Source organism: Lissotriton helveticus, chromosome 4_1 (assembly GCF_964261635.1).
Source record: "Lissotriton helveticus chromosome 4_1, aLisHel1.1, whole genome shotgun sequence".
Classification (NCBI taxonomy): Eukaryota; Metazoa; Chordata; class Amphibia; order Caudata; family Salamandridae; genus Lissotriton; species Lissotriton helveticus.
The window spans coordinates 1,027,448,584-1,027,474,016 of NC_136063.1; the positions used below are offsets into that span (position 1 = coordinate 1,027,448,584).

The 25,433-nt window shown below is 42.9% G+C and overlaps 1 protein-coding gene across 1 annotated transcript in view; it reads right to left on the minus strand.

Moving 5' to 3' along the window:
- The window catches only part of MTRR (5-methyltetrahydrofolate-homocysteine methyltransferase reductase), a 415,823-nt gene that overhangs the window by 381,662 nt on the left and 8,728 nt on the right, over positions 1 to 25,433 (minus strand). Inside the window, exon 2 of the mRNA XM_078687627.1 lies at positions 17,570 to 17,723. Coding sequence (XP_078543753.1) covers positions 17,570 to 17,713 — 144 coding nt within the window. The 5' untranslated portion in view covers positions 17,714 to 17,723. The remainder of the gene's footprint in view (positions 1 to 17,569; positions 17,724 to 25,433) is intronic.

The window sequence follows — 25,433 nt, forward strand, 5'->3', positions numbered from 1 at the left end:
TCTCTATAGCATTCAATAAAGCACATCGAAATAGGGCAAACATTCCCACTGCTTACAAATAAATATATCCTTTGCAGAGCAGTCCGATCACAAAACATGAACTTGAAGTGATTGTGGACATTATATGCAAAAAAAGCCTGTAGTCTGGGGTGTCAACGACGCTTGTACAAATTATGTTCAGCTGATGTACAGTCCGAGAAGTCTTGAATTACGGTAATCATGTCAAAGATGCTTATTGCCTCTGGGGCTGGCCCATCTATGATAACTAGGAAAACAAGCAATACACAACACAGGAGCGGCAACCAGAGTCACAGAGCTAACGAGAGCAGCCTTGACTCTGCCCACTCAGGCATCATGAATAACTTAATCTCTGCGCGCCTTCCAAAAATGAATGTGTCCTTCTGTAACATATGTGGTGTGCATGTAAAGAGCTCCAATACCTATGGATCAAGGTCACTCTATATATAAAAAAAAAAATACAAACAACAGAAAGGTTGTTGGGTAGCGGGCGTCAGAGCGATATTCGCCCGGCCTTTGTGAAGACAGAACAGCTGCCCACAAAAACCAGCAGGTGGGGACAGCAAGCAATGCACGACACAGGAGCGGCAACTGGAGTTACAGAGGTGACTATACCAGCCTGCCAAAAATGAATGTGTCCTTCGATAACACATGTGGTGTGCATGTAAAGTGCTCCAGTACCTACGGATTGAGTTTGCGCTATATAAACAAAACATAAATAAATGCAAACAACTGACAGGTCTTTTCCTGTTCCTGCAGTGGGGTCATAGAGCAGTATTCCCCCGGCCCTTGTGAAGACAGAGCAGTGGCCCCTGATAACCAGCAGGGCAGGAACCGCAAGCCATAAACAAAAGGGAGCAATTCAATAATGAGCCAAATGTGAAGAAACCATGGAGGTGGAAAACCGCTTTTGTTTCTGTTGCTATAATTAAAATGCTAACCCTGCAACAGCCAGAAGGGATGTGCTAAATCTCCTTTAGCCAAAAGGAAGGAGAGGCCATCTCAGTTGTACAGGGTGATGGCCAACAAAAATATTCTTTGAGTGAAATCGCCAAGGGGGGAATTCAGCACATAAAGGGGGGACATTTAGACAAATGCACTAATAACAAGCCAGCATTTCTGAATGCCTCAGATAAACAGCTAATGGAAATCGGTGGGTGTGCCAAAAGCCCACTGAAGAGATACAACAGGTCTTGCAGACGGCGCAAGCCCTGTCGAGGCTCGACCTAAAAAGGAGGTGAGAATACTGGAATTTAGAAAAAAGATGTCCGATTATTATAGTGTTACACTAAATTACTGTGTGGTGTTGCACAAACATAGGTACTGGATCCCACCACTGAACACCAATGTAATAAACTGAGTTATTGGTTGAGGGAGGGGTGAAAGCACTTCTCAAGCAACAATCACACGTAAGGACAAGTGAAACAAGTTAGTTCCACGCTCCGGTCCGGTTTTTGCAGAGCTCCAAGAGGCTGCCGCTGGCCCCCTGCTCCCTCTCCTGTCCCTGCTGAACTGGGCTTCACAGACTGCAGCGGGAGATCAAAGTGTTGACCGCTTGAGAGATCACGGCCCGCGGCTCTCCCGGCGGCAGCGGGAGATCACAAGTGCTGCCACCTGAACTTTGAAGCTACGGCCAGCGACTTCCCCATCTTCGTGGCTCCGCTGGTCCCGCCCTTGGTAGGGCATTATGGTGAGCGGAGCTCAGCGGACACAGTGAGGCGAGGCAGGAGGCGAGGCTGTGTGAGAAAACTACAGGCAAGTGGGCGCTTCTGTCACCGGAGTGAGGAGGAGAGAGGAGGAGGCCTTGGACAGGTGAGTCACTGGCGGCCTGACAGGAGGTTTTGGGGTACCAGCAACAGGCCTACAGCGCTACACAGCGGGTTGAGCCAGGAGACAGGTGGGGGGGGCCACTACCTGTCAAGTTCCTGCTTCTGCTCCCCTGCGCATTCTTGGTCATTTGCCGCTCTCCTGTGGCCTCTTCCCTTTGTTACTCGAACTGTATAGCTATGTGTAGCTCTGCGCTAGTCCTCGGATCCTATCCACTTCCGAGCACCCGCACCAGCCTCTCCGCACTAGCCCCCCCCGCAGCTCCCCTACAGCCCGTTGTACCAGGAATACCAGTAACACCAGGAGTACTCCGGATCATTAGCTCATACGCGAAAGCATAGAGCAAAGAGCACAGAGCGGGCAACTGTTTAAAACCTTCACAGCCGGGCTCTTTTAGCTTTCCCATCATTTCCACTTCACCGTCTTAACTGGTGTTAACCGGGCATAAGGATAGTGGCAGCAACCTCACTTTAACGTCACTATAACAGAAAGCAAGCACCAGCACTAAATAGAATACAGCACACTGCAGACAGCAACCTGTTAAAGAATAGTTAAAGAGAGCTAAAGCAATAAAGTCAACGAAGCCCGTAAAATATCAAAAAGATATCAAAGACATTAAAGACTGGTTAAGCCCAGTCCAGCCCTGACTTAGTAGGATACCAGAAGCTGGTCTGAGCACATGGGCAAGCGAGCGATACCAGAAGAGATCTTTGCCAAAGCAGCTAGCGACACGCGATACACCGACCTGCGGCAAAAACACCAAATGAGGTCCGGCAGATCAAGAGAGGCTTTGCCATCCAAATCAAAGAGCAGAAAAGGCAAGAAAAAAGATCTCGGAGTTGTGCAAAAGTGTAGAACCATCATTAGTTACACTGGACCATCGACAGTGTGAGACTGCAGCACGGCCAGAACACAACAGGGTTATAAACTCCAGTCAACCGAAGATCTACACGAAATTCAATTTCCTAAGGGACCCAGGGTCAACCCACCTCAACCCTAAAAGGTCTGCAATCTCCGCTGTTACCGTTGCAGTCCCAAACCTACATCCAAAACTCAGCGCGCAAAGAACACAGCGAAGTAGAAAGGGTATTAGACCAATCACCACAATAAACCAGAACCTCGCCACAGCCTTAATGGACACAAGTGCCAGTAATTGCCCCTCCGGCAGGCGCGCCCGGGGACTTAGGACCTTCCCCAACAAAAATCAGCCCTCAAGAGCTTCCTGCTACGGAACATAAGCTTTATGAGACCCCCACATCTCTACCAAAATTAGATGCTAGGGATGAGGACGGGTGACACCAAAGGAGCTACGAGTAGAATGGACTTTGAGCAAGTCAACGCTACCAATGTTACTCTCAGAAATATCATCTTGTCCAGTAAATCATAGTACCCCCATCAAAAGAATGGACTCTTTAAGTGAAAAATCACTTTCACCTATGCCACCCCTTGACCAAGGATGCTTACTTGAACAAATTGGAGTGGGAGCAAGGACACAGGATCTAAACCAGATAAAAGATGAGAGGGCGTCAATGTCCTATCTGACCACACAAGAATGGGAAGAACTACTTGCGACCTATTCACCAAAACACGATAAACAAAAGGAAAAGGAACAGGAACAAAGTGCGGTCACCACCATAGACCCCTCTGAGAATAAATACCCCACAGAACAACCAACAAAAAGGCGCAGAAAAGCTTGCGCAAGCAAATAATCAAAATGCCGGGGTTTGGGAGTCACTGCTAAACACAAAACAATTGGCTGTTAACTCACTGCAATTTCAATCTGAGAAAATGGAAATCCAACTAACATTATTGAACACACCGGCAGTTTTTACCGCTGGTATCGACGATAAATTGGGAAACTTGAATAGATTAATAACAAGAGCCCAATCCAACTCCCAACTCAGATGCAATTGCGATCAGGTCATCGATAACTTATCGACTTTGCCCTCAGTTATAAGCAGCCTGGTCAAGGATATCAAAAGTGTAACAGCAGGGAAAACAGCAAAACGCCAAGGCGTTTCCAGCAACTCAGAGGGACCATCTAACGCCCAAGTAACCAGCAATACGCATAGAGGAAATGTCAAGGCAGGTACAGAGGGAAAGGGCAGTCCCAGATATGGCGGATCTCCAAAACTGAATGCAAAGCAGTCTGCCAACTGAAAAGGAAGGGCTGTAACCAAAAGCCCCCTCCAAGCGCAACAGCTTTTTTCCCCATTTTCTCAGATCAAGCCAACAAACATGAGTGTAACTCAGCTGATGTAATCATTGCATAACAAACACAACTGGCATCAAATACCTCCAATCATACTAGGAATCAAGAAGAAGCCGTACACCAGGCACGTGCAACTAGGGTACACGGAGAAATGGGAGTAGATAACGGTCAAAGTATCATACATAGGGCTAGCAAGGATCGTAAAGAAGAGGGAAAACAAGTTTTCACCTTCACTCCTCACACAACAATCCTGGATAGCGGCCATAACAAACAGCAATTACAATGCCAAGACTCTATGCAGACCCCCCAGGATATTGCGGCATGGATTAGCAAATTTAGCGGCACAAATATGGAAATTTAGCGCACAAATATGGAAATTTAGCGGCATTTTTGCGGCATTGTATTTAACTCATAATCATCAATTTTCAACGTTAAAACAATGGAAACGGTTTAGCAGAGTATTCCACTTTAGGGGAAGAGCCGCGGCTGATCTTATCACTGCCTGGATGTTTTGTAGTCAACCCGGATTTTTTAAGAGTGTATGGCCCCTGGCTGTTAGGACACATCCTCTCATTGAGGGTATTGGTAATTCCAGGGATGCTGTGATATTCCGATTGAAACCTCAGAGTCTCCTTAGAAATGGGTGATGGAAAAGGAATCGCTTACTTCACCTGATTACCATGGTGAGTCTGCAATCTGGGGCATTTTCAACCCGGATATTTTTTCAGCTTTTGGTTGGTGTAAGGTCAAGCTGGAATAAACACGGAACGTGGTATTCCTTAACCCAGATTCAGTTGGTATCTTCTGCATTCCAAATGAATCAAGGTTGCCTTTTTTTTTGGAAGTTTAATATAGGTATTGGAGTGCTTTTTCGAGATGGGGGCCTAGGGGTAGAAAGCATACATATATTAAGAGTTAGCTGATTTGGTATAGTTGGTTGGTATGTGCTAATTGTCATTTTGATAATGCAATGTTATAAATAAATCAGAGATGTGCTCGGTTCTTTTTGCCATTGGAATAAAAACTGCTACTTGGTTCAAGTGCTTAATATAGGACATGGGAGTGTTTACGTCAGGCTGAATCATTACATTTTGTTTTCCAAACCGACACGGGCACCTGTCAAGTAACCGACCAGCCTGTCAAAGGCTTGTTTAGTCAACTTTCAAAAGCCGTAGGGAGTGCTAAAAGATTAAAGTGTCTCAGACACATTCAGGCGGGCAACTAGAGCCACATTTCGAGGGGGGCTGTAAAATATTTCGGGGGGGGGGCAACTTCTTCCAACCAGGGACAAAGTGGCTGTTAAAAGGTGTGAACACACAACAGCCTCATTTACAACTAAATGGTCTTTTAAAGACCTGTTAAGTCCTCGGGTGCGGCCGCAATTAGGGGCTGACAGACACGACGGGGGGGGGGGCTGAAGCCCCGTGTGCTCAATGGGTGTTGCGCGCCCACGTTACACTTGTAGTTTTTGTTTCACATAATCTGGCCGAAACGTATCTAATCTGTCCCTCGGTTTCCTAACCTCACAGATGTGACTGTGACTTCCGCTTCTGTGCCGTAACAGTGATCTTTTAGCACATTATTCCTCTTTTTTCTGCCTATAATATTTTTCTGAACTGTGTGGTGATAGCATGGTTTCTGACAAAGGCAATTAACTTTCCACAGGCAGCTAATACCATACAGCCGCACAGAGCAGTTTCAAGGGGTGACGAAGGCACGTACAGCCAAAACAATGGCATAATTTTTTTGATGCCTACCGGGAGACTCTTTTTCACGGCCAGTTTGTTAAATATCGCCGCCGCCGCCCTTGTCTGCAGATTTCGCGATTTTTTCGTGAATCGCGAAATCGCGAAATGCTGGAGGGTCTGTCTATGGGAGAAACAAGGGTTCAACACATTAACTCAGTACCCTCATATGAACCAAGGGAAGAAGTGTGCACTGCGAAAGCCCAAAAGGTATCCAACACAAATCACAAAAACATCAACATCAACTTGACCTCAAACAACGGGCCTAGTTGAGAATCTTGGGGGACGACAGTTAAGTCAGTAGAGTCAAATCTGGAGCCATTGCCGGAAGAATCTAAAGGGCCTATCATACAACCCAATGGAAGATCCAGCTGGAGGCTCCTAGTCAGAGAGGCACAGCACGAAGGACAAGTTATAAAACAATCCTCCCCCACGCCAAGCAAAGATAAGCCTATCCTTAGGACCTCCACAGCCGAACCACCAAGTATCAAACTGGAAATACAGCCTAAAGAAATAACTGCCAGCATACTCCAATCAGAACTGCCACACACAGCAAATATACTGCTGACAGAAAATCCAAGAAAACACCAGGCAGCAGAGGTTTTAGTATTTTACCCTCTTTTTACCTCCAAGGGACCTCAGGACATATTGAACCGAGGGAACATCCTAAAATTAACTGGGTCAATACCTAATCTTACTGGCATAAGGTCAACAGATCTACTCTCTATAGAATTTAATACACTCTACCAACCTTCAGTGCCTAGAGGCCACAAAAACAACATGGACTAAAAGCGAAACTGCAGAGGCAATCTTAGCCGAACTGGACATATTTCAAAGCTGGAGCATAGAAACTGTTCCTTTCAAACAACCAGCCTATCCATCGCCATTACTAAGTGAAGGAAGCCCAGCACCAACAACTCGCCAACTACACTCAAACTGTGTACTTAGAGGATCACAGGGCAGGTCCCGCCAACAGAGCCCCAACACGGACTGGGATCAACAAAAAACAGCACAATGGGCAGCAGCTATAACAACCCAAGGCTTAAATAAGGAATCAATATCGTGAACCATCATCTTACGCTCAGAGGAGCACTGACGCGATGAGCAAGTTCAAAGCCACAGCAGAATAAAGGAATCCCTTCTTAGATTCTGCACATGGAACATAAACGGCTTAGCCACAAAAATTGAGGACCCAGACTTCCAGCAATATGTCACAAATGTTGACATAATCTTTCTACAGGAAACCTGGCTCTCGGTTTTTCCAGCACATTGAGGGCTTTATTTGCTTTGCGAGTCCAGCAAAAAGGATGGGCAGATACGGTCATTGCTCTGGTGGGTTGGCAACATATGTCTCCTCAACAAGTATACCCTCACCAACTCTTATGGATTCATCATCAAACGCTATATTGGCAGTCACAATATCAATCCTCACAGAGGTCGAAGAATTGGAAGTGTGCCTGATTAACTCATAGGTACATCCCAAATGGAAAGTGAAAGACTCTACCGAACTTGTAAATCAAGTAGCAAAGTTCGCAACAGTGATGGAAAATCCGAACTTCATTTTGACAGGGGACCTAAATCAGTATCTAATAGGTTCGTCACAAGGAGAGGAAGTTGCTATACAAAATGGAATTCATAATATCTCTACACAAAGTCAACCACCAAATAGAAAGAAGAAGCACTCCAATAGTTTCCTACTCGCAGAACTAGAACATCTAAATCTGCGAGCCTTAAATGGAAGATTCTCGGACGACACTCCACCAGTCGACTCTTACTATTCTCTTACAACAATCTCCATACTGGACTATACCTTTGTAAGCTTTGCTCTCTTCCCATACATACTCGGGTACAGAATGGGGGATAAGGGAGATAGCGACCATCGCCCACAAGAATTTAAAATAACAGCGACCATAGCTAGACCTATCAGCACAGATGTAATTCTGGGGCGCATCTCCATGTCCAATTTAAGAAAGATAAAATGCACAATAAATAATACAAACTCTCAGGCCGAAGCAGCAATCCAACTCTTTAACTCGCCAATATTCAGCCTGGAAAACAAAATTGACCACTGGGAACAGTTCACAGACAAGCTTTCAGATCAATACGCAGAAACAAAAAACAACTCCCAGAAAGCATGAATGAAAAAAAAAAATCGCAAAGGACCAGAGACAGCAGCTGAAACTCGCCCAAAAATCAATAAACGCTACACTACGCTGGCTGAGAAGATCTCCAGAGAACACCACTGCTTGAGCATCCACGAATAAGCAAAGGGCAAAATTAAAAAGTCTGAAATGGAATATCAGCAGCAACCTTGAGTATGTGTTTTGGGCAAAACTTTTACACAATACAAACAGCAATAATAGTGCCCGCTTCTGGAAGACGGTGAACAGGATTATTCACCCACACCATAAGGGTAATGGGTCTCACATTTCAGAAGCAAACTGGGTACATTTTCTTACCCCTCACTTAAATAATCAGACCGATAGTGCTGGAACGCTAATGGCTGAAAGCAGGACATCTGGAAATCAAGATGGAGCTAGTAATTCGGGGACGAGGGATCAGGAGCTCCTGCTCAAAGACAACAGCCCCTCTGACTTCAGACAACCGCTCTCAGCGTTTCTTAATCATCCCTGTTTAAAGCTAAGTGCGAGGATTGGGCAGATATCCTGTATCCTTTATTTCTGGAAGTCAGGCAATTAAATAGAATACCGGAATCATGGAAAGGCTCAACCATAGTGGCAATCCACAAAAAAGGTGATAAAGCGGAGGCCAACAACTGTCGACTAATAGCTCTAATAGACAGTGAAGCAAAACACTTCTGGGGCACTGTATTAGAGGAGCTAACAAACTGGGCGGAGATGAACTCTATAATACCGCTGAATCAGACCGGCTTCCGCAAAATGGCAAGTACATCCACAAATATCCTCATAATCTCGCTAATAATCGATGCAGCCAAAGCCTCAAAAATACCTTTACATTTAGGTTATATTGACTTCAGTGCTGCCTTTGATAACGTTGAGAAGTCCAGATTATGGGTAAAACTGGCTCAATGGGCATACCTCAGCCCACTTTAAACATGCTAAAACTTCTGCACACGGATACCTGGGTGCAGGTGAAATTAGTGGGCGGCTCACACATCTCCGCAAAGGTTCCCACAACAAAGGGTCTGAAACAGGGCTGTGTTCTTGCCCCAACCCCGTTTAATCTGTTTATGGCTGACCTTCCAAAGGCGCTCAACACCTGCAATTCCCACTCACCAAGGATTGGAGGGCAAATACTTTCAAATCTCATGTATGCCGATGACATCGTTTTGCTCAGTCACACGCAGGTTGGTCTCCAGCATCTACTGACGGCAATGCAGAACTACGCCTCAGTAAACAACCTAAAAATAAATCTGAGCAAGACACGGACAATGTCAATAAACAATAAAGAGAACCTCCAAAAAAGCTTGTTCCTTGGCGGTACAAAACTTGTCCCAGTTCAAGAATACAAGTACCTTGGAGTAACATTTGACAAGGATGGGACGTTTAGACGTCAGAAAGAGGAAGTTAAAAGGAAAGGTTTGCTGATTGCATTAACAATGAAAAATCTTGCAAGCAAACTAATGGGGTCTACCCTGACTCCGCTTCTGAAAGTACTCCAGGCCAAATTACTCCCTCAATTACCTATGGCAGTGAGACAATGCAGGGAAGAGATGCAAAAGTGTTGGAAAGCTTACAGGTCAAGGCCTATAGAATCTTGTTCAGCCTTCCATCCTACACATCACCGGCTCACATAAGGCTGGAGTATGGCCTCCGACGGCAAGATCTAGCTAGGCATGGTGCGTATATTATCTGTTTGCACAGGATCAGAAGGGCCACTTCAAATACGTTAATTTATCTGCTGTGGCAGGACATACAGCACAGGGAGCAGTCCCAAGCCAGAAGCTACCTACAACTAGCCCTAGAATCTACCCAACTCACAGAACTTTGGAATGCACAAATCGGCTATTCCAATTTCAAGAAATTGGTTTGGAAATCCTTAAAACAAATCTCTCTGGTGGAAGATAAAGCAACCTTCTCAAACAGATCGCACGCCTGGATGACCATTAACTCCTATAAAACACTGGCTCCACAATTGTACTTCAACCAGGGCTACTCGAAGTCCATAAAAATGAACTTCTTGAGGCACAGGATGGGAATCCTTCAATGCGCCGAGAACCTCCCAGGAAATACACAATTAAACTGTAGATTGGTCAAATTTCTTATGCTGGCTGAACAAAAAATGCTCAAGTCAGCGGAAACGGAACAAGGCTCAGGCTGCACAGTGCTAAAAAGCATATGTTCCTAACCAGACCACGACTAGAACATACTGCTAGAAGTAAAGGGTTACCCCTCACAATATTCAGAGATAACTGGACTAAAACAATCATGATGACCTGCAAAGAATCCCATGACTGGACTAGAAATATTACATATTCATTTCATAGTAGTAAGACACAAAAAGTCCCACACAAAGCCTACAACTAACTCAGACTTTATAATGGCAACGACATTCCCAACTAGGGGGTTTTACATTTTGTTTTAATTAGATACACATACTGATGAATTTGATAATTTATTTCTGTATTTTATGTAACTATTTTGCAATGGTTTTAAGTAACTATGCAGGAAATAAAGAATCTGAACAATCACAATCCCTATCAGGTTGAACCACAAAAGTTACTAAATTAACCTCTGCCTAATGTTCCGGTAGCTTGGCAAAAAAAGCAGTCAGGCTTAACTTAGAGACAATGTGTAAAGAATTTATGCAGCAGACAAACCGTAATAAAGTCAAAACACAACACAAGAACAAGTATCACGTTATGGGGAACATGGTGGCTGGATGACGCCGGTCGCGGAAGCTTCCGAGTGAGGGGAATGAGGGAGTCTGCCATCTGAAGGCATGAAGCGGGTATCGGCTGCTTTATAATACTTTTGCAGTGCGGCGCTCTGTTTACGCTTACCTGTTTCAGGCCACCTCAAAATGCGTATGGGCACAGCGAAGGAATCCACCGGCATCGGCGCTTTGAGGGGGAATTGGGATTTGGCGGAAGCTTTGCTGCGGAAGTCCCGTGTGGCGATGGCTCTAGCTGGTTTCCGGAATTGCGGTGGCATAGTCAGCACAAGATCCGTGCATCCTGAAGGCAAATGTTGCAATGCGGTCTGCGGGGACTCAGAAGCAAGCCGTGCTGGTCTGACACGAAGCCTGGTTAAAGAGGAGATAATACAGCAGCAGTGTTTGAGGGAGGTAAAGGTAAAGCGGGGTGGATGGAAAATGACCCCCCCTCTCAGGTACCTTTTCTTCCTAGGAGTTCGGTGAATGAGGAGGTGGGGGCTGAATGTCCTAGAGGAGTTTTAATGCAATCACCTAGTAGCGGTAAAGCTAGCAATTTTCTAACTTGCTAGTGACTCAAAAACCCCTCATACAAGGAGTAGGTATCATATACGTACGGCGCCAGAGAGGAAACGCGTAATAGGATCCTGCAATCAGAGAACTGTTGGTAGTATCCCCGGTAAAAAAAGGCACCTAAAGGGACTGTGAGAGCTAAGAGGTGTGGGCCAAAGAAAAGGGCGGTTACTCCCTAAGCCTCCCCCTCACTTAGGTCTTACAGGAACCCTGTTGGTGGAAAAATCAAGGTGACATCCAAGGAACACAGGATCACACAATGGGGAGGGGGGAACGCTACGGATAAGACTCCTAACCTGAAACAGGGCAATGAAGGGCCTGGGTTGGATCAGGGCCCACAAGAGGTGTCCCCCCCCCCACCCAGGAAACCAGCTGGAGAATCTACTTTGTACCCTGGGACAAGATAGCCTAAGAAAGTTTGAGATCTCTGAAGGTAATCAAAAGGGCATTCAGGAAAAATGTGGGATACTTGAGGAGAAACTAGAAGGTATTGCCCAATGTACCTCAGTCCTCGAAGGTGAGGTAAAGTCTCTGTCAGCTGCCCTGGCTAGGAACACCAGTGATATCTTAAAACTCAGAATAAGTCATTGCAGGATGCCCTGGAGAGGCTCAAAATGCATGCCAGGCGTAACAATGTGAGACTCCTTAATTTTCCTGAAAACTTGGAAAAAAATTACATCAAAGGCTTTGTCTGTAAACTTCTGGGGAAAGTCTACTGCAGGATAGGCCAGACATCGATTTGGACAGAGAACTCCAAAGAGTGCATAGGGACCCTTTTAGGTTAAACCCAGCGAGGAAGGCTCCAAGGAAAATGTTGTCAAATTTTCTCTCTTACAATGTTAAAGAGTCAGTGCTGGGGTGTGCCTTGAAGGAGCATTCTCTGAAATATGAGGACCTCAGCTACCAAATAAGATTGGATGTTGGGAGGAGAACAGCACAGAGACAATGGGAGCTGGGCTAAAAAATGAATGACCTACGCAGCAAGGGCGCCCAGGTGCAGATGAAGTTCCCTGTGATTTGGAGGATAATGTGGCGGAACAAAATGCATAATATCAGAAAGCCAGAAGAGGTGGACTCTTATCTGGCCCAGATGGATGGTTGTGCATAGTGGGTAGTCAAGACTTCTAGTCCCAGCCACATTGAGATGAAAGCACCTATGAACAGCAATATAATTGGGATTTTTAGTCATGTCTTCATTTTCTCTTATTAATTACTATTTTGTTTTTGTCTTGATTCCCTCCTTAAGCTCAGGGGGTCGCGAAAGGCGATCATCTAGCCTAGGGATAGTAAAGGGGGTTCCCCGAGTGGGTGGGTGGTGGGGTACACTTGGTGGAGGGAGCATGGGGAAAAAAATTGAAAAATATGTCCTAGTTCTGTCATTTTTCCGAAGGGTTCTAGTGTTTGTGAGTTTTTCAACCTCTTCTGGGGTGGCAGCCGATTACGATGATAGGTTGAAGGGGGTATTCGGGATCCGGGGACTGAAAATGGAAATATGAGTAGATTAAACCTGGTTCATTTCATAGCTTGGAATTTTAACGGTCTGAGATCCAGAAAGAAGTTTGCCCAGGTCTCTGAAGAATAGTGTGGCGAACATTATTTTACTTCAGAAGACTCACTTGGAACGGGAGGAGTGCAGGTCTTTCTTTAATGCATTGCGCTGGGTCCGAGAGCAGTTTGCTCCAACCAGAGAGGTAACTCAAGAGGGGTGGCTGTAATTATTAGAAAACAACTCGGGCATAAAGATACGAATCGGACTCCTTCAGCAGGTGGTTGGTTGCTAGTTTGACGATACAGGGAATGCCATTAGTATGTGCCAACTATTATGGTCCATTGAGGATTCTACAGGAGCCTTAGTGAAACTTGAATTCGGTCTTTTACAGGCTACTGCTCCGGTAATATTTGGAGGAGACTTTAATATAGTGCAAATAACACACAGGATAGACTTTTAAAGTTAAGTATGTTAGCACCCCTAGAACCTCTGCAATTTAGAAGACCATGATCCGTGAGCTTAATTTGGTAGATATTTGGTGAAGTAAGATGGGGAGGTAAGAGACTTCACCTTTTACAGGAAAAAATATCGCCATTACTCCCGCATGGATTACTTCTTGATAAATCAGGACCTATTAGGAGAGGTAGATGAGGTTAAACATCTGTCCGCCATTCTTTCAGATAATTCGGCAACTTTCCTATCCCTTAGGCATTATTGTAAAATAGGTATGAAGAGATGGCCCTAAAAAAAGATTTGGCATAACGGAGCGCCCGGCCCCAACTGACTGCCTGGCTGCCTCTTCAGGGAGGACATGGCCTTTTGGTACTATAACCTTGCACAGCTATACACAGAATGTAGGCTTTTGGAGGACATCTCAGATTCCTGGAGGGGTCTCATTGTTGTAACCAATATACAAAAAAGGGCCAAACACCGGCCCCAGGAACTACCGGATGATTGTACTGTTGGACATTGAGGGCAAGGCCTACGCAAGTACACTATTGCAGGAACTAGTTGATTGGGTTTGCATCGAAGGTCTTCTGCCCTTTTACCAGACCGGGTTCAGACCTGGGGGCTCTACCGTAGATATCACTGCCCGGTCATACTTAGCCCAACAAACGGTGGCCCATCGCTCCCCGCCACTCTTCGCCTGCTTCATGGACTACTCAGCAGCCTTCGATGGGGTAGACCGTACCATCCTCTGGTAGAAATTGGCACGCTGGAATATCAGCCCGTCACTATTACAAGCAATTAGATAGCTAAATACTCAAACCTGAGTACGGGTCAACCTTTCCAGGGAGATTGCCACAGAGAAAATTGCTACAGATCGGGGGGCTAAAGCAGAGATGCATCCTGGCACCGATGATTTTTAATTTGTACACCGCCGATAAGGGCAGAGCACTGCACGGAGCTACTTTAGCTACCCCTAAGATCGGCCACACAAAGATCCAGCTGATGCAATATACCGACCAAACCAAAATAGGTCTTCAAAAAGCACTTACCATCCTCTCTGAAAATAACGCCGAAAACAAGCTGGTCGCTAACCCAAGCAAGTCCAAAATAGTGATTTTAGCCAGTACCCGAAGAAAAAACTGGCGAAGTGGAGGTGGGTCCCCTCATTTTGGACTGTGTACAAAACCTATAACTACCTCGGGCCTGGTTGAGCGAAACGGGCCGCCCACGGGTCCACCGCCACAAACTGCAGCAGAAAGAAAAGATGGTTACCTATGCATTCTGGAAATTATATGCCATCGTAGATAGTCCAACAACTACGGCCACTCAAAGAGTATTGAAGGCTAAATTACTAGAGTCCCTTAACTACGTGCAACAGGCATTTCCAGGGAGGTTTGCGCAGGACTTGGAAAAAATACATTGCACGGGGTATGAAAAAGTATTTAGTTTACCAGCCTGTACTAGAAATATCTTGATTCACAAGGAATTCAATCTTAACCAACAAAAATTAGAAGAGCTGGCTGCCCTGATGAAATATTTTTATCTAACAACTGTGGCTCTGGAGAACACCATGAAGGCCGTCAAAAAATTCATTTTCCCACAGCCAAGTTACCTTTAGTCAGCCTGCCTTGCTACATTCAAAGATCTTCTGCAACTTGCGACAGAGAACTGGGACCCTAGTATAAATCAACTACGCTACCATCAAAACAACAATAAAAAAGCAACTACACTTACGTTCTCGCAGTCTGCACACAGAATCCTTGGCAGCCAGAGATTTTAATGAAACCCAAAGTCGCCCTCACATTCTGCTTAGCGAAAAGCCCCACCTTGCCCACCCTGTGGGGAGACAAAGCTCTATATCGGATCTAGCAGCCAGACGACATCCGCTCCCCCTAAAAGAATTATATCCAATTGGGAAAGCACGGCTGGGCATTACAGAGTGTTGCCTCTGCAATTACAAAAGAGAGTCCTTTGCACACATTTTACTTTGGTGCACTGCCCTGCGGCTAGTTCGCGGAATCCATCTCAGACCTATTCTTCTCCAACTGGGCACCCGCACAGCAAAGGAGGTTGTCCAACAGCTCTGCACTGTGGAAATTGTGAAGCACATGGCCAACTTTGGGAAATTTGTTTATCAAACTCGTACAACATTGAAGGACAAGTCTTCACAGGTTGAGTGCGGCGAACACCCCGGCAGCCTCTAAATGTCAGAGTCACCATCCCGGAGGTCTGGCCATCACTGAACAAGTGACACACATCTGGGCTTTAACAGCCTTAAAATCCTGTCTCTATGTCCCATGTTTTAAATAAAAGAAGAACAAAAAAACAAAAACAAACTGATTTTAACTATGTCCTGCACATATATTTATAGACCCTCAAAAAAAAAAATATATATATATATATATCATTAATTCATTACTGATATCAAGGTAAAATTCCAGCAGATGCTCATTCGACTTTTTTCTAATCAGACTGCAAAATCTTTGCGAGCTCTGTATTTTGCACATTATGGAAGTTATTCAGCTCTGCTCATTTGTGCAGAAATTTAATCACACAGGTCTTAACCAAACGCTAGGTCAAAATCACAGCAGGCAAAAAAAAAAAGGTTTTTGGCCTTTGTGCCCTGGTACGGTCAGTATATTTTCTCCAATTATCCAGCTGTCCAAGGAATGGCTGAAGACCATTGCCTCCACCCCAAGCCTAATGGGTGTGAGCCAAGGTTCTGCCCAATGAGATATAAGCTGTGGCATCAGTAATGTCTTTAATAAAGGGCATGTGATACTCAAGGTCACCAGGGACAGCACTGATGCTGTCAATTATGAGGTATGTGGAGGCCCATGAGATGTTTGTATCATGTAAGTGTATCTCACTTAAATCCCAAAATATTGTGCTTTGTGTAATTTCGGTCTCTCGCTGAGGCTGATCTGGTCATTGTTTGCTTGCAAAAGGATTGGACTGAAAGTGGAAGCGAGATGTGGCTAAAGTCACTGTGCTAGCGACATTCATCAAATGACTTCAAAAACAGTATTAACAATTAATTGAGCTGGTATCTTACATGTATTTGGTAGACAAGGCATACCCAATGTACATCTTTCATGCGGACAACTGTCCAAGCAACATATGAGCAATACCTGTAACTCTCATGAGACCTATGTATACTGCAAATGGACTAAGTTTGTCCACGCCTAGTCATGACCAGTTGCATGGTGGGGGTGAGAGCTAAAGTTGCATAGCTACCTCAACTGCTGTACTTCAAGGGTTTTGATAAGTAGCCACTGCTTATTGACAAGGCTGGTTTAGTTCGCTTATGTCATCTTACTGCTCCCAATGCAATGTTAGCAAATTGTTAACTAGGTTTTTTCAGTGACTTTGAAAGACTTGGAATGAACTGCCACATTAGGCTCCGGGTGCAGGGAGTGTGAAGTGGGCCCCGGCTTTACCCAGTGTCACGCACCTACTTCACACAGGCTATCAGCAATGAACTGTGGGTTTTGACCACAGGGGGTGACTTCCGAAACACCCAGCATTCAAACCTAGTACCAGTGCCCCACCATTCATAGTCTCTTACTTGGAGTTTAGGACGCAATGGTTGTCTGAACAGCAACAGATTTTAATAGAATAATTAATATCAATCAAATGTTTCAAGTCTCCATTACCAATTTCAAGTCGTTTGTAGTTAATAGCAGAATGGCTTTAACTGGCGGATTTGCTGTTTTATTTCTGAGCCCCATCATGTTGGGGTTAGAGTTTAGTGAAACAACTTTTTTTTTATTTTTTAGAATGGTTCATTTTTTTATATTTTTAAAAGATGCATCAACATTCCAGCAGCAAATCTTTATCACAAGGATTCTGCATTTCATAACGCATTTCTTGTATTTTCCAACATTTGACTTTGCTATAATGTTGTATTTAAAAGGTGCACACAGACGATAACCCACTGAAATACATACTCCAGTGATTTCATTTTATTAGAGTCAGATGGAGGCTAAACTGATGTGTACATATGACACAATAATTCAATAGCAAGCTGGCAAAGCACATATGCATATCTTACCAGCGAGACCTCAACTCAGCAGACAGATATGATCTAAGAAGCAGAGTAAAGATGATACATGTTTTTTTTATTACAGAACGTTATTGTGGCATATCACCCACCTTGAAATGGAGCTAATAACAGTGACGGTGATCCGTGCAGCAGACTGGGATAAAAAAAAAGGAAGCAAGGACTTTAAAACTTCAACGAAATGGAAGGCAAAAAGAATACGTAGCCAGGTCCCTGCCTTCTGCTCATTTCTTCTAATCGATATAAGAAAATGCCGACAAATGTTAACTTGTAAAGTTCACTGGAGGGCAGAGAGAAGTCAGCTGAGACCAGGTCCAACATAATAGGTTTTAGCTCACCTCTTCGATATCCTTGAGAGAATGAACATCAGCAACCAACCCGTGCTGTTCTGCTTGCTGGGCGATTTCCTCGGCGATGGCTTTAGACTGACCATGTTGCGTACCATAGAGCAGCAAAAATCGCCTTTTTATTTCACAACACATTTTATGGTAACTGTGAAACAGAAAACAAAGAAACCGTTATTTCAGGCCAGCCAGACGTTAATAACGTCTAACCTACTAAGTGAATGTTTGGTTAAAGTTTAAAAGGCACAACAACCACAAGTCTCCCTTTAGTCACCCACTACAGATTTGATGAAAACACATTAATTCCATGGTCACTCCATCTGCACATCATAAAGAAAACCACTCTAAAAACGTAATATAAAACAGATTACTTCAAATGTATTTTAAGCTCACAAATTATATATTAAACTCATAAAAGCATCCGTAAATATTAATCATATTCAAAATATTGCACAACCCCTTTCCTATTTCATTGTTCACAGTAGTCATACTAAAACTACAAAAATCTACCAAGAACAATTCTAAAAGCTCCAAGATTCTAGGCGTGGTGTTTCAGTCGTTTCTTGGTTCACCCCACCTTCATCAGGACATTTACTTTCATAAGTCTTTTTATAATCTTACAAACTGTAAAAAAACAAAAGCATTTTAGCCGATGTGGTCAGTCGATATCACTTCTAGAACATACAATATTAGGGTCAAATATCAGTGATGGTCTTTGGTAAATGATGGTGCTTGCATGGTACAGACATTCTGCTACCTTAAGGTGTATATAGATCAAGAGCTGAAATGTTTATCGTCTCAAAATTTTTCAAAACTGTGATACCGAAGCACACAAAGCAGTCAAATATGTACATGTCCATAAACCGTTCAGTGCTAAAAGGTTCCAGAAGTATTTATTCCAAAATCAGTTCAAAATTTCACATATAACTTGATTGTGAACTTTTTGTACATCAAATGGCAGCCCACATGTGTTTCGTCACAAAGCAACTTTTTCAATGTCTAGCATTGCGTGAATTTGGAACTAGCATTTAAAGATCTAAGCTACCACAGTTGTTTACTCAGAGTAAATGAATCAATAAATAGATAAACAGCTATGAAAAACCTCCAGCTGCGTCCTAGTGAGTGACTCACTTGTACCTGGACACTCACTAGGAGGCAGCTAGAAGCTTATCACAATGTTTATCTATTTATGTGGGCGGCCTGAGCTTTTGACTTTTTCCCGATCTAGCACGACTAGATACTCACAGTTAGGGCTTTCGGTTTCTCAATGCTATTTTTACTTAAACCTTTAAAATTAAATAACCCTGGTTCTACTAATTGAATTGCTGTTGTTTTTGTCTCGTTTGGGTTCCAAATTTTACTCTAAATCTTGTGTTTTGTTTTCACTTTATTACTGTTTGTGTGCAGCATAAATCCTAAGCACGTGTGCCAAGCTACCAGAAGGTTAAATTCAGGTTAATTTAGTGACTTTTGTGGTTCACCCTGACAAGGTTTGTGGTTGATGCCTCAGTGGGGTTTCCACTCTCCCCAACCAATAACCCAATTTTTTACACATACTCTATCTGTACCTAAACATATTACCATCACCTCCAGTAAGTCCTAACTGCACATTGCCCTTCCCTTGTAGACGCACACTCACTTTGCTAGAACACTGCAGACACAGTAACACTAGGCCCTGGGCCATCAAAAAGCAAAGACAATACTGACCAAAGGTATCTACCTGTAAACTCCAATTGAGCTGACTGTTAACTAACGTTGACAGTAACGTTGATAGTTTGCCAAGATGGAGTTTCCTTTGTTTGTGAACAGGATGAGAATGTACGGAAGCTCAGAAAAACTGGGGAAGGATGGAAGCATGGAGATTGACTGAAAGTAGAATTTGAAAGGAACTTATGGTATGTCGAAACGTCATCTGAGCAAAGATGGCGCAGGATATACAGTAGGCTATGTGGTTTATTAGAGAATACAGTGTGATACACACTGACATTGATTACTGATTTATTACAGGCTGGCACAATTGCATCATGCTGCCAGTGTGAAGTGGATTCAAATGCAAGGGACAATGCAGAGAACAGCTGTGAACTGCAATGCAAATAGAAAAGGATGGGGATAGGAAACCGAAGTCAGTTCAAAGCTGTTGTCACTGCCACAGGCCTACAGGTCTGTTATGAAATAAAGAGCTATAAAACATTGAACGGATATGCTACATTGGCTGTCTTTAAGCCAAAAAGTACTTACGCACCGGTATGGTTAGATTTTCTGACATTCCACAATAGTGCTTTAGCACCCGAGGAGACACACATTCCTACGAACTATTACATGCCCCTTCACTACTATCAAGGGTTACGTTTTAGTTTTGTGAAAGAGAGGAATAATTCTCCTTATTGCCATTTTAATATTAATCCAATGATGAAACACGATTGTCGTCGCGGACCAATGGAAAGTTTAGGTCGAAAAAACAGATAATGTTGATTGTTTGCTAGAACCTCTAAAATAAAAGGAATGTTAAAGCTTCTGAGCAACTTTATTGTGGAAAATCCTGCAACCCCAGGATTCACATTCTACTTGGCTTGGGACTGAAAGGGTTTAATTATACTGGATTGCTTTACAACTGCAGCATGTAGAAACAGGAGGTTTTTAAATTATAGGTCTGCTTCCTGAATGCATTGCTTGGTGGGTGATTCATTCTGAATATGCAGGAGCACGTCTTGCATAAGTTGTGCTTTTCCCAAAAGAGCTGACGTAAATAGGAAGTTTGTGTCATCCATTTGTACAAGTCTATTTATTATGTGTTCTTCAAGGTACTGTTAGCGCGCATAACGAATGAATGGACAGGGACGCATATTTAGGTTCACTTTCACACAAAATATTAAGTACCTTTTTAACAATTCCCTTTTCATAATCAACTCTTAAAACTAAACTTAATAGTCCAATTCCAATTACTTGTTACTCCTTTAGGTGAATAAAATAGATTTCATGAGGCTTTCCTTTGTAAACTTTAAAAGAAACTGAAGTAGATGTGTTTAATTGATTCTGGACACTAAAAAAAGCAAGACGGATTGTAACAACTGCATTAGCTAAAAAATAATCTCTCGTGGTGAGGACAGGGTGTCACGAGGCTAGGACAAGAAAGTATCGAGTACAGAAAGTCAGGTCCATGTTAGGATATGAGAGGAATTCAGATCTCAGCCAAAAAATCGCGGTAGGAGATTTTTTGCATCATAAAGTGGTTACCAACTCGGTACCTTGGAATGATACAGGGTAAAAGGAAGAAGCATGGTAAATGGGCAGAAAAGACTACTACGTGTCAACCTTTCTTAATTCCACAGGGCCCAATAATAACATTTTAATGACCCTTGCAGTCTGTGATATATCACCTGAACAAAAATAAAATACATGTCAAGTTAGGGCAGCTTTTGTAGTAGCTCTTATGAACACATCTAATATTAGCAGCGCTTGCCAATCACCACCTTCCTGCAAATGTTGCACTAAATACCCGCAGATGGGAGTGAAATATAGATTTTCTTCACTTTACCCGATCTATGCCAAGAGGGAGAGTTGGAGGCAGCACTCTAGCACTACTACAACCGCCATGTCTCAGACAGTGCTTGAAGCAGAACGCTTTTGGACTAACAGAAGTCTTGGAGATACTTGTATGCGATTACTGTATTGTAGGCTAGCGTGCATTTTTGTTTAAAGCGCCACACCCTGATGAATGTGTGGAGTCTACTTCACTAGTTTTCAAGAACCAGCAGCCAAAAGAAGAAATCCTGCGCTTATCTACAGAAAGACACCGTTCCAGGCCGCATTTTCTTAGAATTGCACACAAGCAAAACTGCAAAGATAAGCTACAGACCTATGCTACTTAACCACAAACCTATGCAAAAAGAGTTCACCAAAATGAGGGATGTGAAGGGTTTAAAATTAGATTACATTTTCTAGTGTGGCAAAGTTGCTGACATGTTCATGGTATTTATAAATACGCTTGCCAAGAAAGCCTTTCTAATGATAAAGAAAAGAACTGCATTAAAAATAGTATTCAGCACCTTACTTAAATAGAAGTACAGTTTTAACAAATTAAGAAAACACAAAGCCTTTAATTAGAAAAATGTTATAAATAGGATTCCTGGTTGGCTGAGGTATGCGCCCAGGCCAGGCAGGAACTAAGATAGATACACACTTAAAAATAACTTGTGCTCACCCTCTATTAAGCCGGACTGCTCTAGGGTAAATTATCTAAAGAGGCAATGTGTATGTATGTGTTCAACATACACATAGTAACACAATGAATACACGAGAAAGAGACCCCACACAGGTTTATAAAAATAGATATTATAAACAAAACAAGATAAAAATTACAAAAATCCAATGTATAGAAGTTGATATTGAATTTTAAAAGAATAAATGCAATAAAGCGCTTAGAAGCAAGAAGCGCTAAAAAAGTTACTTTCGATCGTGCTGGGCCGGGGCAAAGTCACAGTTTGGGCTGACTGCTATAGGCATCAGTAGGCTGCAGGACCCACGCAAGCCCCGGTGAACCAAGTACCTTTCGTGGCCGCAACAGCAAGAGGTGTCTATCTTCTCCATGCGGTAAAAGTGATGCTTCCGTTCCAAAGACGGGTGCCACAGTCGAGAGGTGTCGAGTGATGCGCCAGAATCTGTCACACAGTCGAGGGAATGCGTGGATCTCACAAAGCTGCAGCTGCAGCGATACACTGTCCAATCTCTGGAGGCAAAGCTTTGGTTCTGAGGCGATGTGCCGATGTTACTCCTGCAACCGGGTCGATGTGCCGGTTCTGCTACCAGCAGATAGGACAAGTGTCGAAATCCATGTTGCAAGTATCTGGGCCACCACATCCAGTGAGCCAGGCACAGGAGCAGGGGTAGAAATTTTGTTTCTCCAAGTCTCAAGCAACAGGAGGCAAGCCAACATGCCCTTGGAGATCACTTCGAGTAAAGGCAGGGTCCAGCTTTCTTTTAGCAGAGTCAGAGAGCAGCAGGCACTAGAGCAAAACAAGAGAAAAGCAGGCCTTTCAAGTCTGCATTCCAAAGAGGAGTCCTTTAAGCAGCACAGCAGTCCTTCTGGCAGAGGTTCAGTTCAAGATCGAGAAGTGTCTGATTTTAGGGGTGTCAGAGACCCAGTACTTAGACCCAAAAGTGCCTTTAATGAGGGGCTGACTTCAAAGCAGCTCTCTGAAGGGCACATGTACCCCTTTCTACCCTGTCCATCTGTGAGGGGTGATCAGCCCTTAGTGTGGAAAACAGGACACTGCTCCCTCGCCTTCCTCCTGCCCAGTAAGGACTTACAGAATGCAGATGAATGCAAATTAGTCCCATCATACCCACCTTTTCTGTGTTTGTGGCTGACTAGAGGGAGTGCACAAAGTGTGGCTGTCACCCACCCCAGACATGTATTGGAGACAGTCTGTAAGGCACACAGAGCAGGAAAATGTCCAACTTCTAAAAGTCATAAAACAAAAACGAGAGAAACCCTTCAGATACAAAGGAAACCAGGTTTGAGTACCTAATAACAAGAAAAAAAATTCTATGTTGGTCTTCCTTCACTTACTGCCTCTTACAACAACATGCCTATTCACTCATACACATCATATAGACTACAGGCCTTATTTTTGTAAAAATATCTCCTCTTTTATTGAAATTTTTATATAAACACTGTTTAAAAAACAAAATCAATACATGAAATATCGTTAGAGGAGAGGACACAATTCTGTTTTTTATCAACTCTCTCTCAAATGTCTCAAACATTTGTCTAGATAACATTTTTCAATGAGCGCATTTTAAAAATCAATAATACACACAATTCTATATAGTATCCTTTTCATAAGTTTTAATGTTGGCAATCATGTACCAATGGAACATATATATTAATGTCTCTTATGTGTACATTCTTACAAAGTGTACGGGATCATAAAAGGATTTAATAAAAACAATAGACAAGCATACACAATATACAGTTAAGAAAGACTTTATAAAAACAATACTATATAACAAGAACAGTTGTCGGTGCAGCGTTTCGGTGGGTTGAAAATGGTTGACATCACCTTCTTCAGGACAGATTAATCAATCAAAAACAGTATTGTTGACTTAGAGGAATTTTTTATCCTAATTTAATGTTAAAGTTCATCTTATATGGTTCTTCACATCGATACAATGCGATTCATATGTAATCAGGGATTCTCCTCCTGTGATGCTGACAATTTAATAATTGATTATTCTAATTTTGTATTAAGATACATCTCATATGTTTCTTCACATCGGTACAGGTTGATCCAAATGTGATTGGGGGTTCTCCTCTTATAGTGCTGACAATCCTTAGGTTCAGGATAGTGTGGCTTCTTTCTGGAATCCGAAGGCTATGGCCTTCTTTATAATTTATAATTCTGGCATGAGACTCATTAGTTTCTCAGCCCACTGACCTATATTTCCTTTGTAGGTTCTTACTCTCTGTGGCGCGCATGGTCGAATAAGTGTTGTCCGGTCAAAAGATCCAGTGCCTCTCCTCTAATGATAATTTATGTATTGATTTTGGTTTTTAAAAGGTGTTTATATAAAAAATGTCAATAAAAGAGGAGATATTTTTTACAAAAATAAGGCCTATAGTCTGATAAGTGAACGGGCATGTTCTTGTAAGAGGCAGTAAGTGAAGGAAGAACAACACAGGGAACATTTTCTTGTTGTTAAGTACTCAGACCTTGTAAAAGTGACAAATTCTCAAACCATAATGTTAAATCCAACGTTACCACAAAAGAGGATTTATCATTAGCATTCCAAAAATATAAAACATGATTTAGCCACTCTGGATTTGCCCTATCTGTTTAAACCTGAATGTTAATTCTTATAAAATGGCATACAGACTTTTAAAAAATGACACCTTTGAAACAATAGTTTTTTTGTAAGTGGATTTTAAGCCTATGTTTGGCACAAACGCTGTCAGGTTGTACATCACCGAGAGGAAAGGTACATTACAATAAAATATGTATAATTAAACGTCTAAAATACAATTTGTGCAATACAAAAGGTAAGTGTGTAGAAGAGGCCATTAAAATAATCTTAGAATTGAATTCTGATAGCTGGGGTTCGTGCAACTCTCTTCAATTAGATTATAATTCTATAAGCTAAGTAAGGATACATTAGTCCTCTGCTAGATATGCACAGACAGTATATTAGAAGAACGCTGTTGTACATTTAGTATTATAACTGAGGTTTTCTTTTGCTTAAATCTCTTAAACCTGTGCGAAAATGTTAATGGCCCTTTCTACACACTAACCTTTTATATTGCACAAATTTTATTTTTTACTTTTAATTATACACATGTTCTTGCATTTGTAGGCTTTGATGGTTCTTGGCAAACCGAATAAAGCTGATATGTTGATGAGGATCTAGCTACACCTTTATAATCCGAAATGAAGGGAATTCCCAATGCTCACCTGTGAGAGGAGTAGGCCTCACAGTGATGAAAAACGAATGTAACTGTTTTTCACTGCCAGGACATGCAAAACATAAAAGTACATGACCTTCCTTTCACTTATGTAGCACCCTGACTTCAGGGATACCTATGGTCTACCTTGGGGGTAACATATACGACAGGGGAGTTTTAGGCTTTGCAAGTAGTTTTTATCGGCAAGGCAAAGTGACAGTAAACTACACACACGGGCACTACAGTAGCAGGCTTGAGAAAGGTTTGAAAGGCTACTTCTGTGGGTGTCGCAGTCAGTGCTGCAAGCCCACTAGCAGCATTTAACTTTTAAGCCCTGTGTATATGGTATACCACTTTCCACTTTGGGGGTAAATTAAATATGCCAAGTATCTATACACCAGTGTCACCATGTTTAGGGGA